The 22,273-nt window shown below is 43.0% G+C and overlaps 7 protein-coding genes across 7 annotated transcripts; 3 read left to right on the top strand and 4 right to left on the bottom strand.

The window, feature by feature from the left end:
• Positions 1-4,048: 4,048 nt before the first annotated feature.
• On the bottom strand, positions 4,049-5,536 carry LAJ45_00689 (uncharacterized protein; the record flags this gene model as incomplete). Its single annotated transcript, XM_046110290.1, has 2 exons — positions 4,049-4,606; positions 4,664-5,536. 2 exons carry the CDS (start codon positions 5,534-5,536, stop codon positions 4,049-4,051), a joined length of 1,431 nt encoding a protein of 476 aa, XP_045976983.1.
• A 3,048-nt stretch (positions 5,537-8,584) lies between these two features.
• Positions 8,585-9,408, top strand: LAJ45_00688 (uncharacterized protein; the record flags this gene model as incomplete). The annotated part of the gene is made up of 4 exons (XM_046110289.1): positions 8,585-8,822; positions 8,886-9,014; positions 9,082-9,177; positions 9,245-9,408. 4 exons carry the CDS (start codon positions 8,585-8,587, stop codon positions 9,406-9,408), a joined length of 627 nt encoding a protein of 208 aa, XP_045976982.1.
• Positions 9,409-9,616: 208 nt separating this feature from the next.
• Positions 9,617-11,205, bottom strand: LAJ45_00687 (uncharacterized protein; the record flags this gene model as incomplete). Its single annotated transcript, XM_046110288.1, has 9 exons — positions 9,617-9,650; positions 9,706-9,788; positions 9,859-9,896; positions 9,997-10,005; positions 10,067-10,449; positions 10,533-10,709; positions 10,787-10,858; positions 10,933-10,998; positions 11,087-11,205. 9 exons carry the CDS (start codon positions 11,203-11,205, stop codon positions 9,617-9,619), a joined length of 981 nt encoding a protein of 326 aa, XP_045976981.1.
• Positions 11,206-13,755: 2,550 nt separating this feature from the next.
• Positions 13,756-14,418, bottom strand: LAJ45_00686 (uncharacterized protein; the record flags this gene model as incomplete). Its single annotated transcript, XM_046110287.1, has 5 exons — positions 13,756-13,851; positions 13,924-14,062; positions 14,245-14,258; positions 14,306-14,313; positions 14,385-14,418. 5 exons carry the CDS (start codon positions 14,416-14,418, stop codon positions 13,756-13,758), a joined length of 291 nt encoding a protein of 96 aa, XP_045976980.1.
• A 442-nt stretch (positions 14,419-14,860) lies between these two features.
• On the top strand, positions 14,861-17,438 carry LAJ45_00685 (uncharacterized protein; the record flags this gene model as incomplete). Its single annotated transcript, XM_046110286.1, has 10 exons — positions 14,861-15,056; positions 15,123-15,514; positions 15,575-15,594; positions 15,667-15,694; positions 15,763-16,222; positions 16,295-16,476; positions 16,533-16,571; positions 16,656-16,931; positions 16,995-17,111; positions 17,184-17,438. 10 exons carry the CDS (start codon positions 14,861-14,863, stop codon positions 17,436-17,438), a joined length of 1,965 nt encoding a protein of 654 aa, XP_045976979.1.
• Positions 17,439-17,875: 437 nt separating this feature from the next.
• Positions 17,876-19,161, bottom strand: LAJ45_00684 (uncharacterized protein; the record flags this gene model as incomplete). Its single annotated transcript, XM_046110285.1, has 5 exons — positions 17,876-18,007; positions 18,069-18,154; positions 18,212-18,407; positions 18,484-18,788; positions 18,846-19,161. The coding sequence occupies 5 exons, from the start codon at positions 19,159-19,161 to the stop codon at positions 17,876-17,878; spliced, it is 1,035 nt and encodes a 344-aa protein (XP_045976978.1).
• A 1,486-nt stretch (positions 19,162-20,647) lies between these two features.
• Positions 20,648-21,266, top strand: LAJ45_00683 (uncharacterized protein; the record flags this gene model as incomplete). Its single annotated transcript, XM_046110284.1, has 5 exons — positions 20,648-20,650; positions 20,731-20,771; positions 20,936-21,061; positions 21,124-21,188; positions 21,241-21,266. The coding sequence occupies 5 exons, from the start codon at positions 20,648-20,650 to the stop codon at positions 21,264-21,266; spliced, it is 261 nt and encodes an 86-aa protein (XP_045976977.1).
• Between the last annotated feature and the right edge of the window lie 1,007 nt (positions 21,267-22,273).

Genomic DNA, 22,273 nt, shown 5'->3' with positions numbered 1-22,273 from the left:
CTAGCTAGAGATACCTGGTAGGTGTAATCTGAGAGGCCTTTCAATGGTTTCTATTTTAGCTGTAATTGGTTATAGTGATCGAGCTGTATGTGCTCCTCCTCCTAGGTCTCCCATGAGTCAGTGGACTATTAGATTCCAAACACTCAAGATCTCAACTGCTTCATGAATTCGCCTACCGGAAAACGGAGCACACTGTCTTTATCTCATCCATATCCTAAGCTAGTATTCCGGGTAAATATTGTGTCCCCCCCATCATTTACTTTATTTTTTGCGGGGTTCTGTCGCGCAGCAATATCCACTTGATGTTAGAGAGAAACCTGGTGTGAGAACAGTGAGATTTAGCCGATACGCTAATCCTTGTCCCTGTCAACGGTAAGGGCTAGGGAAGGAGGGCAGTTCTTTGTGGGTCACTCTTATGGTAATAATGGTAGTTATGCCCTTACAGAACTTGCGGGGGTTACAAGGATCATGCGTGTGGTCCTTCATGAGAGACCCTCTGCGATCCCGTTCCTCCTGACCCTATTCTTCCTGTTCTCTTTCAGTACGAACATGTAGCTACCTCATATCCATCCACCTTGGAGCTCGGCACCGCGTTGTCAACTGACATATAAGAATTGGTTATAGCTAAAACAAAATTTTGCCTAGTTTTGATACGGGCTTTGTTTCTAGAACTTATGAGGAATCCGGCAGTAAACCTATATATACATGAGTTTCCTCCCTCTTACCATCTTTTTACATAGACATGTAGATTTATCCTCGTTTCCAATGTAGAAAAGATGGGGATCCAGTGTTAAACGCAGAATATCGTAATTTTTGATGGACGTATAAGTATTTACGCGCCTGGAACTACACTACTCTCCCCCATTTGTAAAACTACAGCCTTCAAGCCGCCCCTGGCCTTGTGCTTGTAGAAGCCACTTCTTTATGATGTGAGGCTGTTGGTGTTCGAGCGATAGAAGAATTGTCTGACTCCTGCCACCTGACTTTATGACCAAGGCGAGACGAAGATTGAAGACATAGCCTGGCTTTATTAGAAAGAGGAAGAGTCTATAGAGAACAACACAAGTACATGTAGCCACCTACTCCTTGTATTAGCACTCGGGTACTAATGCAATAGATTTAACTGCAACATATACACATATTATATGCGCACTACATGCAATGTGAGTTTGATGGAATGGAATAAAGGTAAGACAGAACAGAAACACCGAGCCAAAACCACATGTACTCTGAGTGGTGTTCTAGCGCATATAGATTTCTCGCAGTGTGGCTATACCAATGTACACCTGTTCTGTCTTTTGTTTGTCCGGGGAAATTTAATTCACACCGCAGGCCACAGCGCAATATGTCCTGTGCTGATTAATGATATACAAAAGTAGGGTAAAATGATCATCAAGCTGGGTCTTTCGACCACGAACAAACTCAAGAGAGTGCCTTCATAAAGGAGCGGCCCCGAAAATTCGAAACCAGTTTTCTGGTATGTACCTGACATTCGGATATATATATGATCGATCGACAAAAAGCATCTGTATATATAGGGACTGGTAACCCGGGCTCTAGCTCTACGTACTTAATCACAGGAATCTAGCTAGAACCCCCATCTGGTTACATGAATTTATAAATTGATTGGTTCCAGAAGAGCTCGGACCGGCTAAAGTCTGCACTAATTACATGCACCTGCCTAAGAATGTTTAAATACATAGATGGATTTGGGATAAGATTGATGATCATCACTCAATCTTTGGTAGCGAAGAAGAATAACCGGTTGATTGCAATTGTCTACGTACATGTAGCTACATGTACCCACGTATACGTAACGCAAGGGCTAGTCACGTTCCTACATGTAAGCTCATATCCCCAGCTTTTTACTGCTCTGCACAATACAGGTATACTAACAGAAAACTATTGCCAAGCATCTTCAAGATATGAAACGCGTGTATCGAGCGGTTTGCCCCTAATGCGTGAATGCATGAAACGAAGTCACGAACTAACACTCGACAAAAGACGTTACGGTATGTGCTACTTCGTATTCAAATACGACAGGAACTGGGATTTCAAAAATCGATCTAAACTACATGACACAAATATCTAATTTCTCCCTTCTCCAACTTTTTGAAAGGAAATTTAATATAAAATAAACTACATGTATGTATACCCTGACATTTTCTCACATCGCAGAGAGGTCGCCTTATCTAGACATACCAGCCCTCCGGCGAGATCTGATTAATATTTTATCTACGTACCTATGTGGGGCGCTAATTTTTCTTACTATCCATTCAGCATTGAGTGGAAATCTTCCGAGGGGCGCACGCGGACAAATCTAGATAAACTGGGGTAACAGTGTGGGAATTAAGACTCATAGAATATCACTCGCCCAATTTTATTGATTAATATTTACTTGAGGTACTTATTTGAATACTTGAATAATATCAGAGTGTCTAGTTGCATGGGTATAAAACCTAAACTTTGATTAGTTAGGTGACATCGTCAATGCGCGTCGTTGCGGTTGTATAGAATGGGCTACGCTCCTCTGTGCGCAAACTTCCCACCTTCTGGGCTCAGCCCAAGGAGCTAACGATACCTCCAATTTCGCCCTACCACCTCCAACACTTCCAACACTTCCAACACCTTCAACGTCTTCAAACCTTCAACACCCCCAATACCTCCAACACCTTCAACACCTTCAACACCCTCAACACCATCACATCACACCATCACATCACGCTATCAAACATCGACAACATAGACAACAAAATCCTCCCTCGTATGACACTAGTCATCGGATATTATTCAACTCAAATTCAAAAGTACGTACAAGAAACACTTAAATCTTTCCATCTCGATCTTTACCTTCCCTCTCTAACCGGGCTCCCATTTTGACTGTATCTAGGTGTTTTTTTCTCTGGGCCTGTGTTCCCGGCTTTTCTTATAACCATCGAGCTCGTGTCTCGAAGTCGAGCCTGTGTCTTGACATTGAGCTCGTGTCTCAACGCCGAGCCCGTGTCTCGGGATTACTACCCACGGTAGCCCACCCTTATCGTCAGGGACGCTTGTATGTGTAACAAAAATTTCTACCTCATTTCATTCTTCTCTTGATCTTTCTTCTACTAGGCCCTAGTTCTAACTACAACTCTAGTTTGTTCGCCTCTCCTTTCTCTCCTTTATAGGAAATGAGGTTTGGGTGGCTCCCACACAGCTCCGGTGCACGCTCCGGTGTAGGCAGGGTGTCCGGCATAAAGGGGACCCACCTTAAAAGTCTGCCAATTGCAAGGGTGTGGTCCCCGCAGGGGTCGGTTCCCGAGTGCGCGGGCCAAATATTCCGACACAGGCAAGCCCTGCCCTACACCCGCACCGGTCATCGGGGTGGAGCTGGTATGTTCTACGTAGAGAGGTAAGTTTTAATCTTCTTTTGTTTGCCTTTATTTCCCCCCTCTTTAGTCCGCTAATGTTAGGGTACTCGATCCCGGCAATTTGCTCTTGCGGGCTTGTTGATGGGATATGCCATACGGGGTATATCTCTAGGATCGTGTACCCTACCTCTTCTCTCTTTTTTTGGTTGCTCCTCTGGCTGCTAGCGAGGGGGTTACTAAAATTTTGAGGAAATGTTTGGCTTTGTTGATAGTCGTCACAGCTTATCACTCGACATGTTTTGCCAAGTGCCAAGTCTTTAGACCACATCAGGTCCCCTCGAACGGTAAGCCTTTCTCCAAATTAACGTACCAAAGAGACAAATTGACTTGCCTACACTGAGGCTTCTGTTTACAGATCTATTGATAAAAACTATCAAATGGGATTATTCTTTCTCTCAGGAAGTAGATCGCGCAGGTCATTTTAGGGCAGTCAACAGCCTGTTAACTGGAAAACTACAACGTCAAAATTGCTCTCAATTGAAATCACTGTTATCGAATTAGGGGCGTGAAAATCAATGAAGTCCGGCGGAAACTGATCTTAAATTCTCTCATATCATTCCTCCCATACATATTCTTATTCTTGTCAACTAACACTATCGTCACAACTTCCCGCTTTTCTTCCCCCAGTACATACAATTTTAACCGGCCTGGTAGATTGCCGGCCCGGCAACAATATGAGAATTTACTAAGCTGTAGTTATGTGGAGTGACGTAAAGATCCTCATCTACCAACGCAACAAAGATCGTCCCATTCAGTGTCGGGTTCAGATTACTGAATAGAGTTCCATCCGGCTGGACCGCCTTGACAGTTCCGTCTCCTGCGTACCCGGAATCGTACAACGGGGTGTATGTTGTGTTAAGCTGACTAGTCCACATGGCGAACTTAGCAGGCCCTGTAGCGGTTGTATTGGTGATATAACTATTGTTATAGCCCGTGACTTGCCCTGGTGCATCATAGCGGAAAGTCACTTCTCTACCGGGATATGATAGGCTGGTACGGTTATGAGTAATTGCAGCGCCATAGGCGAGATCGGTTCCATTGGGATTGTTGGTGACGTGAAGAGTAGGGAAATTTTGCCAGACGAGGTGAGGGTTCTCGGCGGGGCAATATTTAATATGGGGAGATAGTAAGGTCCAGGACATGGACTGGGTGATGCCTACTTCGAACCAAACAGGCATGGGGAAGAGGCCTTGGAACTATTTAAGGGGTTAGTGCAACGTAAGATATACCTTGAATACGGTACGGGAATATACCTGACGGAAAATCATCTGCTGTCTTGCCTCGGTGGTGATGGACGACAATAACATTTGTGCGGCCGCCCTGGAATCCAAATGCTCGATAAATCCGTACACACCGCTCTCTCCCCATCTGGTTAGTTTTTGGCAGAAATCAATAAACTCCCTAACGGTGGTGAACGAATATTGGTATGTGCACATTTTCGCCGCATGGGGGCCGAGGATATTCGAGAGTAAGGTGGCATGCCCAATCTCTTGTTCAGCCATAAACTCTATAAGAAATCTATCGTCCGCATTTAATCCAGCAGCTTCAAAGTCGGCTACTGAGAAGCGACGTAGTCCTTCCTGGAATAGATCTAGTTCGATCCACTCCTGGTTGAGGGCCAAGTTGATGGATTGCCAATCAAAATCTGACAATGCCTGGTACACAGGAGGAGTGCCGTTTGTATTAATTCCTCCAGCAGGAACATATGGTGCAGGCTCAGGTTGGGTAAGGTTTCCGGTATTGAGATAAGGGTTGTGTGGCTCTGGAGGATTTCCAGGAGGAATAACTCCTGGTGTGCCAGTAGCACTTCGAGGGTCGACTGAGGATACTGGTGAGGCACCGGATGCTCCAGCAGCCATCGGGGTCGCAATAATTCCTCCAGTAGCCACTGGAGAACCACTTACTTGCGTATACTGAGGAAGTGGTGGGATTTGCGAGTTTAGAGGCCCGGCGCCTACTGTGCTCAAGGGGCCTGGAGTTCCTCCTAGGGTTTCTTGGATCACCTCTGTTGCTTGGGTTCCCTGAGTTTCCCCTTGAATTCCTTGGGTTCCTGTGCCCTGGGGAATGGCGGTAACGAGACTTCCTACGAAGCCGTAGCCCGCAATACAAAGTGTACTGATACGCATCGAAGAATATGGTTGAGGGGAGATGTATGAGGAAGGTTATGGATTTGTTTTCAAAAAAACGAAACCACCCTCACATTTATATCTAGGATACATGTATCCCATGGCAAAGACTATCAACAAACTCGGGAACGCTTTCCATGGGTTGATGACGCCTACAAATAACCAAATGGGAATTCATATATACTTTCAGTCAATTGCAAGCAGGCTTTTGAGATGCTGACCTCGGATACTACGGTACAAGCATACAAGAGATTGGCTGGACCTATGTCCGAGTAACGGTACCCATAATTCCCGTATTTTCAGGACTTGTGGCGATTTTTGTGGCTCACCATATATAAATTATCGAGATTAACTGGAACCGTCAATGGGTGGTGCAAAATTGACCCACTTGACATGAAATTTGGTCCAATAAGTAGTATACTCTTATCGATTGTGGGGTGTGATACTTGTATATGGATCGATATTGATAGAAGGCCTCTCAATAGCTTGAGCTCAGGCACACGCTACCATCTTCCAAATTAAATTCGCGAAGACATGCGTCATGCATATGCTTTACCGCCCCCATACCCCCCGAAAAGAAAAAAGGGAAAGATGCTACTGTTCTCCTTTAAACGAATTGAACTCTGTGGGGCGTCTTTAAAAGATCAGGCACCCATGGAATTATTGAAGTGAGGTCATTTTAATGACGTCAAAGCTCGGGTATACGCCGAGCTAACTATGACGCACGCGGTGCATGCAGAAAGAGCCGCATTAAGAGCCGCAAATCCTAAAGATGTCCTGCGACTTTGAAAAGTGCTGTCGTAAGAATGCTGCGCTAGTAATAACACCACGTAAATAAAGGCGTTGGCCACTACCTGGCGTATTAACCTTGATGGACTAGTTGTGCTAAGTACTCTAAATTTCCATGACAAAACAAATTGTTGTCCGTAGACGCGATAAAAGAACAGCCCCACGCGGGGGTCGAACCCGCAACCTTGAGATTAAGAGTCTCACGCTCTACCGATTGAGCTAGCGAGGCTTATATCCCAATTTGTATAAAGTTTTATACTATTGACATTCCATCAAAAATGATACCTACGATACCGAATAGGAATAGGTATAAGAATTAGCAACCTAGTAGAGAAGAGCAAATACTAAATCTTCCTAGGCCCTAATTAATGAAATAATTACATTAGTTATGGGCACGAGCCAGTTTATAAACCGGAGCCGGAGAGTTTCAATATATACATGCCCTATCTCATGATTTTCCGCTGGTTTTCTGATCTCCCAGTTTGTATATTTAATTCATAGATCAGATTCGTTCTTCACGGCGCCAAAAATCTACTAAGGTCTAGGTATTCCAGGCAGTCGGGAGTACGTAGAGGCTAGAGGGCCTCCCCAGATCCCATCCCTTTCCTAATTAATCATAGGGTGTCAAATTTTTACTCAGATCACTAGTGTACGTCTGGATATATCTAACAAGTACTTTAGATACATTCATGTAAAGTCATATGATACAAGCAGTTTCTGACTGGTTTACCTATTGGGTGACTGCTCGTGGTCATTCTAGCTGTGTCCAAACGGCAATCTAAATGCTAACTTCGGTATGTCCCAGAATCCTAATCATGATAGAGCCCAGGAAGGTCCCGGCCTCCCCAGATGATCGACCTGGAGTCTCGAAATATGTTAAGTTCTGCTACATGTACTAGTTATCTCTATCTCTGATCGATAAAACGAGATGTTATACTCGGGCGTTCAGTAAAAGGTCATGAAAACAAGGAAGCAACGGGGCGAACACCAAAGTTGACGTGACGCGGTCCAACTAAATCAATGTTTCAACAAAAGGGAGGAAATCTATTTCAAGGTTAATTTATCACGTATCTATTTGCTATTTCATTAAGATTCTTGTTGTCATTGCTACATTTAGATGGGTTCGTGAGTTCATGGTGTTGCTTCAACTTTTGTGTTCGCCCCGTTGCTTTCACGACCTTTTACTGAACGCCCGAGTATGTATCTATCTATATACATGTATATACATATCTAGAAGTTTGAAATTAATGCAAAAAGTAAAACACTTTGACAGTCAACAAGGTAGAAGATCAACCTAAAATCTCTAAAGAAAACATAGGCTGACTACAAGTACATTCAAAAAGCCCGGGAGAGGACGTTCGTTTAGAGACAGGGCGAAATCTAAAGTTCCTATATTTCTAACCGTGATCCCAGACCTCATCAAAACACTCAGAAACTGTTCGATAAAACGCATTTTCTATCGGAATAAACCGAGCATCTTCTGACACCCGATCAGCTGGCGTCTCGACCTCGTTTGTCGGTATATAGACATTATACATATACCGAAGTATGCAAGAAACCAATTTGCAAAAACAGAGCAGTATGGTATATTGGAGTCATGTTTCTCCCCTCTTCGGCTCCCTAAGGTTTGAATTTGGCTACTGTATATATATATGTACTAGGATTTAAATTGTTTTATCGATTTATAAAGGCGTGAGGTTTGACTGCCGTACTATATATACAGTACATGTATGTAACTACATACGTATATACATACATGTAGGATGTATACACATATAAAGCCATGTATTAACATACATGTGCTTGAATTCAACGATGATATTTCGCTGGACTGACTCTAACAAGACTCTAATGCATCTTTTGTAAGGGTTAACTTCTGGTTTAATTATGAGATTGCCTCAAATTCATTTGTATTTCCTATAAGGAATAAGTAACGGGTTCTAGAGTCAATAAATTTTTCCGCGTGAGAACGTGTGATCCAAGAATTCAGGGTTCGCCTAGTGCTAGGGGCCCCAACGCTCCCAACTCAAGTCCTCAACGTCGGTCTGAGGTTCGTAGACGACACGCATGTCTCTTTACCAACAATCCAAGCATATGGACATGCATGCCACTTCATCAATAATCCAAGCCTCTGGCTTCTAGCTACCTTGCGCATCTCCGCCGGTCCCATCTAATACTGCCTACGCTAGGCCAGATAGGCAGTAAGTTTTACCTGTGCAGTGCGACCTTCGCTCAGAACTTACGCCTGAACCAGCAGCTATGAGTCGAAGATACATGACCGTCATTATTACTCCAAGCCCCCTCTACAACTACTCTTCCACTATAATAAATCCTCCCCCTCCAGATGACACATTCGATCCTACGACGGTGGTAGGGGGTTTGGGGGAGATGGTTATCTTACCTCCTTCCGCTTATGTCAATATTTTGGATGAGCACACAGAGATTCCTCCTCTCGACATAGACGTCGATCATGATGGGACCCTTGATTACACGCCGAGTAAGTCTTTATACATACCACTTGACATCAAATAGAAAATTACTAACCCAAACCCATCTATAGAATTGTCCAAACTTATTACACTCAAGCTTCCAAAGAATCGAGAGGCCTTGAAGAATTTAAATCAAACTCAGAAGTACCCTCGAGATACCCCGCCCGAAACAGTGGAAGTACCATCTTGTTTTAGAAAAGGTAAATTCAAAAGAAACTCGTCTATATATTGAAATGAAAAAAAGGATTAACTTTCAGCTATGTCTAGCTTCCACATCTGGTGATGTTGTGCTTACATCCAAGGACTCCTATATTGCTTGGTTTCTCGAAGACCCTGATCCTAATCCACCTGCACGTCAGCAAAGTAAGTCACAAATGTGTACTATTAAGCCCAGTCTTCTAAAGACCGTAAAATCTAATTAGGAGAAAAGGACCATTGCCATCACAATTGACGGCATTCGAGCTTTCCGGTGTTTACACTATTGGCGAATGTATGAAGGGCTGCTCCGGACCACCACCTGGGACTGGATGTCCAATTTGCGAACCGGTCGATTTCAAGAACATCGCCCAAGTACACAGTATAAACATTAAATAAGACCAAAAAACACTTTATTGGAGAGACAACAGAGCCTTTGTATGCGATTCAATGAATGATAATAGATATCTTTTCGAATACTCAGGGTCGTTCCGGGTTCTAGAAAGGGATGTGGGAATTTATGGATGTTTTCACTTCATTATTTCAGTACTAGCTATAGGGCCGGCAATATTGGGTCTTTAGCATTTTAATCTATCCCCTATAGTTTCTATTCGAATGGCCGCTGTCCGTAAACAACGTACCTAGCATACATAAATGGAGTTAGTAATAATTCGAACACTCTAGTTTGGGTACAACATTTTGAAGTAAAAATTGTTATCCTTAGACCGTAACTCAGAGCGAACACCAGCAAGAAGAACATAAACCTCGTCTGCGGTCCACTATCACAGATATACATTAGTCAATTCAGCCCTCTACAAAACAATTTAGGCCCATCAGCATTATACTCACGTCAAAGAAACGCGTGAAAAGCGACAAAGTAAACCCCTCTTTCCTCATCAAATAAAATTAGCTAATATCGCTGGTAGTCTTTAGGGATTCTATTTCTTTTTTTCTTTTTTCTTTTTACAAAAAAGGGGGGGCTCATACCTAAAGCTTCTGAGATTAAGTAAATTATATCTCCCGATATTCTTCATTTTGGGATCCTTTGGCCATGAACCAATGGGGACCTTGAAAATGTTTTCCTCCATATTGACAAAGAGAGCGTCTTCCATCCATCCCTTTAACTTATCTGTAATACCAAATGGTCTTCCTGCTCTTTCTGACGCTTCGATTCCTAGCCTACACCACTGTGATATAGACGTGGTGGAACCAATAGCAGTAGGTTGGCCCTCATCGTCATCAATATAAAACCCAATTGTAGTCTCAACGGATTCGAACCATCCACCAGGTTTAAGAGCAGCATATGCTTCTTTATACAAACAGGTCCAACTGAAAACCGACCCATGTCGAGCTCGCCCGTGAATGAAATTGAATGAATTCAAGATATGTTCCCATGGCTTTGTGAAATCATCGATTTCAAAGGAACAATTTGAAGGTACCCTTTCAACATAGTTAGTACACATACGTTTCTTAGGTTTGGTCGCTGGTGATTTTTTTTTTTTTTTTTTTTGAGGTTTATTTACCATGTAGGCTGTATCGGTGAAAGGTCATTTCCAATGACTCTCGTATTCGGAAACTTGTCCGCAATGTCGATCGCCCAGATCCCAGTACCAGTTCCAAGATCAAGGACGCGTTCTAGATTCTCGCCGATAGGTGCCAAGTATAGAGCTCCATCAAGGACGAGAGTGTAAACATGATGACTAGATATATATATATGTGTATGTTCGAATGAGTTTTCCAAAGTACCACGGTTGAGGAGAGAGATGAGATCAATCACAATATATCGAGCTGCTCATTCTGCTTGTCATCGTTAGGAGCCCAGTACAGTCCCTCGCTATAGGCATGATATCTAAAGCACCCCAACACATATGATCAACTCCTGTTTTTATACACTTTTTCTGTGCATGTGGTCTATATAGATACCTTCGGCCGTTCTCATATCTGTATTGCTTTACCTCAGGATCAAGAGAGCTTGTTTTACATGGGTTTCTTGGAAGAAATATTTATTTAGCTTCATTCTAGTACTGCCCTTTCTAAAAGCTAGTATATATACCCATTTTAAAAAGAGAAAACTTACTTTTCAGTCATATATTCCCCGTTATTCTCGGGATCATCAGCTCCGACCACTTGATCGATCACGGTTGCATCTTCGGTTTCCTTTAGGAGTTCTGTTTTTCTTCGCGTTTCCCCTAACATTTGTCCTGCCTATGTATGTATCTTCAAAGGTTCCTATATCAAAGCGTAGTGAATATCTCCAGCTACAGTTGCAGCAACGGCGTCGGGATATTTATTCCTCTGGGCGAATAGCTGGTTCTATATACAAACGAACGGGGTCCAGGATGCCGCAGCTAGCTAGGGTGAAAGCGTTTCCGGGATATCACTGCCAAATTTCGATCAAGTGTCACTTGGGATATCGACGAAGTTAAGGCGATGAAGAGCGCGTTATATATATCGTAGACCCTAGTCCCCTGCGATATCATCTTAAAGGACCTTTGACTGGGATCTTGAGATATAAGGCTAAGTGCAATTTTAAGGTCATACCAAAAAACGCGAAAAGTATATGTAGTAGTTGTATGTATGCCAAGTCCCACGGCCCGAAAGAATTTACAGTTATGGTTGAATCTGAAGATGCCCATTTCTTTTTTTTTTTTTGAAGCCGCAGACTTAATAATATGGCTTTGCCCTGGCCCTGATTTTCGTATTTACGCCATTATACATCAGGAGAGGATACTGTATTTCCTATCAGCCGGAGTATTTGTAGTCACCTATATACAATTGATGTTGCACCGATCACTCTGTGGCCCCGCAATATAAATACATGTATATATGTATTTATAGAGTGCACCCTCCCGGTCCCCATGAAGAATGAAACTTGCTTTTGTTTAATTTATCCTAGAGTACCGCAGAAACTCGCCAACTTGATTATCTCCGTGCAGGGATTTCTTCATTGATGATTGGCTGAAAGGCAGAGATCAGCTTCAGATATTTCCTCTACAAGTTAGTTTTTGGTCAGATCCGCTAGCAAAGTTCGTGAGTTTTTGCGGTACTCTACACATCTGCAGCTGACAACCGACGCTATCAGATACGGAATTAAATTGACGGGGACCTAACAGTAATATTTGCGTGATCGTCGACAGGGACGCAACTTCACCGCGATATCAACGAACAGCTTAGACTCGTAGTGTAGGACAGTAATTCGCTCATAGGCTTGGTAGCACTTAGTACTAGTATGTACATACATGTACTTATGAGAGAAATCCCAAAGAGGGTAAGATTAATATTATTAGTTTCTGTTCTCACTAGTCAGTACAGAAATAAAGTCGATCTTGCGTACGGAGATTCTGTCCGGACTCCTACCTAAGTACTACATGTACTTCAATGCCGCCACAGGTAGGTACCTCCGAAGTCTTAGCTGCAGCTAATCCGCCTTAATAATTAATAATAGTTTATATAATAATCCTAAAGGATCTTGTTATAAGCCTCGCTAGCTCAATCGGTAGAGCGTGAGACTCTTAATCTCAAGGTTGCGGGTTCGACCCCCGCGTGGGGCTTTTTTACTTCTCTTTTTACTGATACCCAAAACCTTATGAACAAGCTGCTGAGGTCACTGAGTCCTGATGATGCGAATTCCGACATCCTATCTCCCAGTACTTCACCGGCCAGTAGGGTGCACGTACAACGCACGGATGATCGGAAAATGGCAAGTTACTCCTATATTATATCCATACTCTTTACAATACATCTAACCTGTATCAGAAACTATAAGACCTAAGAAGTTGTAGTCTTGTTATTACGATATGACTTTCATTTGCGTGCAACGCAAATTTCAACATCTCGAATTCACTCTCTCTACTTAGTCACTAGGTAAAATTAAATCCCTTGAACGCGAGGATACAAATCATTCAAAATACGAAACTCGTACTCGTTAGACTTGATCAAAGGTTCCATGGATTTCATATTTGCATTAAGCTACGTATTGCTTATGTTTAAATATTGCACATGTGTTTCTGGATTGTTTCAAACTTTCGTCATGGATTATCACCCAGGTCAGATGGTAATCAAATACCTACATTGTACGTACTTTTAATTTGTATACCTACATATCTTTCCGTCAATACACACACCGCTTACTGGTTTACACCCAGACCAGTTCTGACAAGGGTAATTAAGACACGGAGGTGTCTTTGTTTCTTGAGGCGTTTCGTGAGGCTAGTCCTGGTGACGATTTGTGTGCAATAGTCGCACTTTAATTAATTCGTATGCAGTTGACACGTATATATATCCCGAGAGCTGAATCAAAAAAAAGTCACACCTAAAACAAAGTTTTCTCATGATAAACTGAGTACATCTGAGAATTTTGAAAGGGGCAGTATAGTCATACATGTACCTATTGCGGGAGTTGGTTTGGAGTACCGAATAGGAGGCATATTCTTAATTACTTTACTACTATACTACGCTACTCGTACGCGTGCGAGTTCTTAACAAAGGTAGCTCGACTATCTTCTTCAACTTCATCTCCGGATAACAGGACCCGAGACACTTTTCGATCTACCACTGTCATCCAGGCTCAAATTATAGTATTTAAGATCCTAGATCCCTGGATATCGAGATTGGCATATATGCGTACGCGCAGTATTGACTATTAGAGAGTAAACATGTAGGTACATATATATATATATATCTACATTTGGTGAGCAGCTAAGAAGCACATAATCCCAATTTTATGGAAATCTCTTGATGATTACTTCAAAGCTTGTAAGTAGAGTAGTGGCCTCCTTTCTTTGCAAGTCGGGCCAGGTGATGAGAGGCTAGGGCCTGACCCTCCGCGCCCCGACAAAATGTCTAATCACCAATCAGCAAGTTAAAGACAGCCTGCGCATGTGTCAACATCTCCCCCATTCAATAGGTACTTACAGATAATTGTACATGCCCAGGTAGTGCTATATTTATATCCAAGCAGATACCTACATTAACTGGCAACTTTCCCCATTTATTGCCCAATTGTTTTGCGCTGAAGGTACGGACGGGTACCTGATGCTGATATATGGGTATTCTGCGAATCAAAATGTAAGCAACTCTGTCTGAGTTGTCCAATTCTCTTCAAACCATCAAAACATCTCAATTTACATCTCCCGACACGGTATACAGGAAAGTTGGAGTGCGAACACTCGCGGACGAAACAAGAAGTGTTTAATCCCCAAAGAAACAGCTGTATAGATAGGTTGCGACACCTACACAAGTTTTACAAGCTTTGCGATTGAGGTCACCAAAATAATCTCCTAGGCTTGCTTTGGACAGTAAACCCTGGTACAGCTGTGTCAGTACAGCTGATCTACATTTAGCTTTACTTTGGTGAATGTAGAGTAGGTACATACATGTACATGTAGAGTCTTTGGGGTGATAGAGCATGATCCATAACCTATGTCGTGAGTGTCTTGGTTGTCGCTACAGGGCCTGGGACGTGTTCTGAAATAAACTCCAATGATGCCAAAGTCTGTGAGCACCGCAGAAAATAACTTGCTGGGTTCTCCAGTATAGTATCTTCCCGGGTAGCCAGCGCAGACGTAAGAACATTTCACGAGGAATCTGTCTCAAACCAGCATGGAATAAAATGACCACCTAAACGCTCTTTGGTAGGGGATCAGCGGCACGCACACCGCGCGCTCAATGGCTATCCGATCGCATGTGTATTGAGTGGAGGATTATGCATGCAGGGGGGTGAGGATATATCTTGGCGGCCCAGAATATATCTCATGGGCTCGTCCGCGCATGGGGAAATTGCAGATTGATAAACTGTTTTCTTGACGTCGGTTAAACACCAAACCTTTTCTTCTGCTCAACCAACCATACCATGGCAACCGTAACCTTGACCGAAACTCATGTGAACCGACCAGAAGCATCAGCAGACTCTTACACAACCAAAACAACAGCGGAAACCATGAATTCATCGATGATATCAGGAGAGCCCATGGAGAGTTCAATAGCAAGGGCAATAAAAGGTCGCAAGAGCATGGATGAGTATATAAGACCAGTCCTCGACCTACAGAGTCAGTGTAAACAAACATCTAGATTACGCGATCACAAAAAGCTAACTTAGGGCGTCCCTCATTCAGACCCATATGATGAATCGCCACCTAATTACAGGACTGATAAGTACACAATTACAAAGGAAGAGGAAATCAAGCGCCCAGTGGTAATCGATGAGGCAGCATGCCTTATACGGGATACTTATTTGCGACCAAAAAATCATGGCCGTAGATATGGAGAGGTCCAGGTCATGTTTTACAAGTTCAACGTTATACAAGCAGACGATATAGATCTTGAAGACGTTGAGGACATAGAGGATGATGACGACTATTCCTCTGATAATACGGCGAAGAGAGAGGAAATCGAGAGGAACAACAGGAAACAATCAGAAGAGCTAAGAAGGAGGTGTCTGGTTCAGGCTGCTAAAGCGAAGGGGGACAGTTACGAGGTCATCCCGTTGCAGTATCTATATGAGAAAGTTTCAGAAACCTCGCCCCCACAAATGGAATACGAGCTTTTTCCACCTAACATCCGACAGTTATCGGGACTTAAGATCATGTAAGTGTTCTCCTATCCTTGACCGGAGCCCCACACGAGCCAGAAACTCAAAGTTGAACCGCGAAATTATAGAGAGTTTCCTGCTTGCTTTTATGCCACAGTACGTTGTCCCATTCGTAGCCATTGCCTCCCAGAAAGGAAAAGGAAAACTAATTCCCGCTTTCAAAGGAGTTCTTGGAAACAATGCAGAGCCACACAAACCGCTGTAACTTCACTGAGGTGGACCCACAAATTGTCCTGAGGTCAAGGAATTTGCGTTTCAACAAACAAATTCCTGGTTTTAAAACAGGCATCTCCTTGCGTGCAACTAGCGACGAAAGTGATAATGATTATCTGACACTTCTTACTGCTATGCCATATTTCGGAAAACTTCCTAAAATGAAGTTTTTACGCGAAGCCAGTCTTTCTCCGGGCAATGCGCCCTCGTATCTGACAGAGTACCGTCCGGTGAAGGGGCGAGAATCGTGGCGGCGGGAGAGCCTGAGCTTGGCAGAATATAGATTTCTAAGTCCAGGCGCCGAGAAAGAGTCTAAAAGACAGGAGAGAATTAAATATGATCTGAAGGAAGAGCGTTATGTCGATCAGGATGTTCTTATTCACCAGGCGTGGTTTATGGTCATTGATAATTGTTTGTACTTACCACTACTACTTTTTGCACTGGGGGAGCGTCAACTTCTAACAACCTTTTACACGGAAACAGATACCATAGGAATCTTCAAGTCTGCAGATGATCAACTCTCAGACTTATACCCACAGCCACCACTATACCCACACCAGGAGAAAATTGGAGCGTTTAACGCACTGGTACATACAATATCGAATACTCTAGAACGTTCAGAAAACATAGTCCTTGATACCTACCGAGCCAAGATTTCTGAGCTAGTTAGTTCTCCAACGATTTTCTTTGAAATATGATCATTGATACATAGATTTTACAGGAATTCTGTTATCAATCACTTATTAACAAAGATATGGATGTGAGTGATGACGAAAACAGAGAAGATGTCTCTAGCTACCATAGAGCAAATTTCGAAGCAAAACAGTTCACTAAAAATTCCAAGGACCTAGCCAGAGCAGTCGAGAAAGTTGCAATCCAAATCAGTACCATCAATAGCGTGGTTCAATCTCAGATACAGATTCTCAAAGATCTACGAGAAATCTTTCGCCTTAGCATTGGTTTAGCAAGTAGGCGGCCCCAGGGAGCCAACTTGCAAATACCAATTATGTCGGATCAAAAAGAACAAGTCCGTGCAGCCGAGCGAAGCCTAAGCTTTGTTATCAAAGATCGATATAGATTTTCTAAGACACTTGATGCCTTGAGCAAGGATGTAAAATCTGTAGGTTTCTTCCAGGTCTAACTTGCATCAAAAGGCGGGATATTGTTTAATAACTTTATTTAGTTGTCGGGATCCTTGGCAGTAAGAGGAACTCAGACAGCGATCGCGCGACAAAACACCACTATGTCAACACTTGCACTTATTTCAACGTTATTTTTTCCGTTGGGATTCTTTACTTCGGTAAGTTTCCAAGACAGTTAATAATCTGCAAGATAGAGAAATAGAGTATTGATTAGTATGTTTGGGAGACAGTACGTCACATTAGATGCTGCCAAAACCGTAGTCAGGACACAGTCCAAGTTCTTGAGATTGCCTGGACCAATCGCTGCGGTTTTCATAGTTGCAACTCTAGCAGTCATCGCTCACAAAAACGGCCTCACTGACTCTTTTATGAAAAGGCTTATGATGTTGCGATTGAAGCTGAGAAACTACCTCCTAAAAATACTTATGAAGAAGAGGATGCGACCACAGCAGCATCGCAAAAGTGGACAGAATGGTGCGATCTAGATCTAAAGAGACACTGGGCAGCTAAGTTCAGCCCGAGTCGACACACAATTTTTTTTATACCCTTGATGAAGTTATGATTATGATAGCTATATATAAATAATGTAATTCGCGAACATTACAGCTCGCGCAAATTTTGAAGCTGTCCAACATTCTAGGCCCGTTGTGAGTACCATACGACGCGCTTGCGCTATAAGAAGCAAACATATCATATCACTCGTTCATCCCTTGGCAATTAAAACCCCACCCAAACACTACACTTATCTATGTAGGTGCAATATATTCTCTTCGGCGCATGAATTGTAAGAATGATTGAATTGAACCAAAATGATATATACAAAAATCTTAAAGAAAGATGTTAAAAATGCGTAGAAAGAAAGATAGTTAGCTTGCCACTGCAAGCTAGCCAGTGCAGTTGGGTGAAGGTCGAAAAGGCATAACTACTCGTCATCCTCCTCGTCCTCAAGATCCGAGGGAGGCGTGCTGTCAGGCTCGTCCTCCACATCACTCGCATCGTCCCTCGTTCCTTCGATATCTTGTTTCGTGTTTTCAATTTCTTCAGTTGAATCCCACTATTCGAGATAAAGTCAGTTAAATGTATACATTCATATACATATAAGCGGGGTGACTTACGTATGGTGAAATGGCTCCAAGAAGAAGTTTTGACAACAAAATCCACTTCTTCTCTTTGTCCTTGATGTCCTCAAGTCTGTTGTTCACTATTCAAGTTGTTAGTGATAGTAGATTTTATAAATATTAAGGCAAGGGTTACGTACTTGGCAGGCAATCAATGTATTGTCCTACCGAAGGATGGTCATCAAGGTCCTGAATCAGTTTCTGGGCACCAGTATCGTTTCCAACACGAGAGAACTGGAACGCGACAGATTGTGGCCCCTTGGCACCCGCCTTTGACAGGTTTGAGATACAGTTGATAATGACAGTTTCCAGAAGTCCGGTGGCTTCACCCTCGGGCTATAGGAGGCAAACGGTTAATCACATCAGTAGAAACCCTCTCAAGACAGGTTTGCAAAACAATCCGGGGCCTTACCGCTCCATCAGTGATAATCATAATAAGCAAAGGCTTTGCCATATCATTGGTGACGAACCTATCAAGGATCTTCTTCTTCAACTCGGTACCTATTCTGGTAACACCCCCGTAATTGTGGTTTTTGAGGACGGATTTGACAGTCTTGACGGTGACATTTTTCTTTCCTTGAGGTGCGTTCAAGAATCTGACTGTGATGATACCTTGGTCCCTTGCAAGACCGTAGACGTTCGCAATGTTGTCGAGGGTCTTCTGCACAGTCTTAATGCGCTCACCATTCTCCTCGTACTTCATAGAGTCGGAGTCATCTATCATAATAATCAGAAACTTGGCGCCCACTTGGTCGGCTTTGGGGGGATACAAACCAATAAGAATGGCAAGGTCATAAAGTGTCATGATAGCAAACTGATTTGCCATTTCCCTCGAACATCCCTTAGCCCGCAGCTCGTTGACCATCTTAGCAGCCTTTTCGGCGAGCTCATTCGGAATTTCGGGGTAGAACGCCTCAAGTTTCTTGGTCTTGACTTGGTCCTGAAGTCTCTCTTTACACTGCTCTGGAGTCATCTCACTGCCTGTATTTTGTAGGGATACAGCAGCTAATTGTTGCTCGACCTTGGACATTGGCGTTGTTGGGGCGTCAGTGACGACTTGTGGGGTCTCGGTTTCGTCGACGGTAGACATTTTTGGCTATTTCTTCTATTGTCTTGTACGGAGAAAAATGTAGGGCAGGTTTAATCAGTGAAGAATTGACTTTCTACCTGGTGGAGTCGGCGTTCACGGCAGACTTATATTTTGAAAGTCGGGGTAGCAAACCCAACTAGACACTGCGCATATGTTCTCACAACACCTTTACAACTAGAGATTTATCCGTGATTGACAATGTCCGGTTCTAGAGTAGAGGAGCTGGTGCATGAAGCTTAGGCCTCTAACATGTAATACTACTGTATGTCAACACAGACTGCAGATACTTCAAATCGTTCCGATAGGTTTGCTTCATTAACTTCTTCTCTTCTGAAAACGATATGGCTGTAAGGAAAGGCACTGTCCAGTAATATTACTTGGGAGTAGCTTGACCCCGCTATTAACCCCACTATGCATGAAATCACCATTTCAGATTGCTGGCACTTCCAACCCTGTTTTGAACTCGGTTTCTTTGAGAAGTGCTGGGATAAAGTGAAGCTCTTCCCCTGAAACTCTAGCCCTCACCAGCTATCAGCTAATACAGTGCTATGTGCCAAGGCGTATGATCTAGATCACATGAAACGATATCAATTTGACGCTGTAGAAAACTACAGCACCGCAGGACCATGAAGTTATGTAAATTAGTGGTGTCTAAGGCCGTAGACACGTGGAGAGCTGCATATCACGACTAATCAATAGAAGAAATAATAGTGTCGATTGAAATTTCAATAGGTTCACTCAGTGAACAGAAGGGATTACGTGAAGATCAACAGAAATTTCCAAAACCGCGGTCATAAACGAAACGCGCAGAATTTTGACTTATCGATAACTATCGATACGGCCACTAGAAGCGCCCCGATTAAAGTGTAAACTACATTGCTGCCGTGAGCACCTCCCGTGGGAGAAAGCGAATAGTTACACAGCTGCCCCGCTTTACGAGACAGAACGACCAGGCAGGTACTCGCAGAGGTTGAGATAAGATTCCGTGACCAATAAAAGCTTATCCACAAGTAAACACGTCACAAATAACCCCGCAATTCCTTGCGTTTGGCGCTTAACTTCAGCTTCATTTTGCACGATGCAATCCCACCATGATCTTCATGATCCCGTTCCCGCACAGAAACGAGGTCGGGAAAACCCCTCAACGGTGCCATATTCAACTAGAGTAAACATATTGCTTTAGCCATAATTACTCACTAATTGCACCAGCTAGCCAACCAGCCGTCTTACTCAACGACGATTAGAGAGAAGGGAACATGAGGGAAACTGCCGACTCTATCATATAGGTACAGCGCCGTAGGTATATGCATTTAGCTTCATTGCTTCCTACATACCCTCAAAAGTGAATTGCGGCAGGAATGCAGCAAAGTGGCCCCCCCACTGGCCTTGGAGTTCACCTTGCAGCCGTCAATAGTCGGGTGTGCACCGAAGCTGCGTGAGGTATGAGCTTTGGCGCCAAGTGGTTTTTGGCTGCGCACGAGACAACATGGTTTGCTCTATTTACAACACTTAATCACTCGTACCTACACACATGGATTTTAATCATTCTGAGGTCTTTTGAATTTACAGGTTGGCAAGCCATTAGTCCGACAACTTCCAACGGAGAGTGAGTAGGTAGGCGGCAAAAGAGTTAGACATGAAGGCGTAACGGGGCCGGATTCGGAGATCTCTTCAATTCATAACTATGCTACGGACTTACTAATTAGTATGGAAACCTCGCGTAACATCCCTATGATAGCTATTGACCTTTAAGCACTAAGAGTTGGTCTCGTAGCAATGATAGCCCACACGACGTCCCTCTGGAATACTGCAGATACTATGAGGACCTAATTCATGACAGTGTGGTTCTCACTATGCCAAGGCTGTCAACGGAGCGATATCAAGACATTTCGAGACCCCCGTGAGAGAAGGTGACAGCGTCCCGTCTAAGACGCCTTGGCGCTGAAAGGCGTTTCAATCCAGCGAGCAGTACGCGGCGAAGAGACTTTCTAGGCCCACTATTGCTTTCCAGTTAAAGACTTTCCGCTGTGAGTAATACTCCCAAATCACTAACATACGTCAACTAATCAATTGCAATAGCAGCATATATATATGCATCTTTCTGAATTTGAATCAAAATTCTTTTTTTATTAAAAAATACGGGCAGCCAAATGTTTAAAGAGGATTTTCTCCAATAAATTTACTTATAGTACAGACTAGGAGACCGAATTCGCAACGGCTTTATCACTCTTCATGCTTAGATCGACTCGCAACCCACATTCTTTCACTCCTAATTATATAAGAGGCCTTTACTTTCCTGTAACGATAGCAATAATACCTTAACCATAGAAATCAACATCTACCGTAACAGAAATAATTACTTAACGATATTATTCTCATTTCTCCGAACTAGGCCACGTTGCAAAGAGAATTGAAGTTATTGCCATCGATATATGGTTACAGATCAAAGAACTTGTACAGTGTTATAATCCCCCAGACTGTAAAGAGCCTATAGCTACTACTACAAGTACGTGTTAATGTAGTTATGTACGTTTTTCGGAATTCTCCCCTCGGCTCCAATGATATAATATATATATATAAAGCTCCTATAACCGTTCTCTGTAAGTTATATCGATATAAAAATGAACTTATTATCTATAAAGTAAATGGTGAAAAGCATATAAGCCTCGACTCATAAAGCTCATCATGGCAATTGGGTCATGTATTATCACTCGGATTATACATCGGTTTTTTACTCCCTACGGTACAATGCTTGTGGTGTAAACGGGATATGTTACCACCCGTGGGGAGGATAAACAGGGATCAGGATTTCCTCCTTGGGATGCAAAAGATAAGGTACAGCCATATCAGGATATCGTATGCCATGTGGGTGACATTTCAGGCTCAAAGTGGTCTAGCTCAATGCTATTTATTTTCTAAATTATATATCCTCTCTAGCAGGATAAAGTCAGATCATGATATTGAATTTCATCGTGAGGTTTCTCCTCCCCACCGAATTACCCCTAAACCCATGAAGCAGCACCCAATCCCACCAACAGCATCTTCAGACCATCTCCTTTTTTGATGGGCTTGTAACAGTTAGGAAATACATTTATTCAAAGAATAACATGCA

The sequence above is a fragment of the Morchella importuna genome (assembly GCF_003444635.1).
Source record: "Morchella importuna strain M04M26 chromosome Unknown Morimp01GS001, whole genome shotgun sequence".
Taxonomy (NCBI): Eukaryota; Fungi; Ascomycota; class Pezizomycetes; order Pezizales; family Morchellaceae; genus Morchella; species Morchella importuna.
This window is presented reverse-complemented; position numbering and strand designations above follow the sequence as displayed.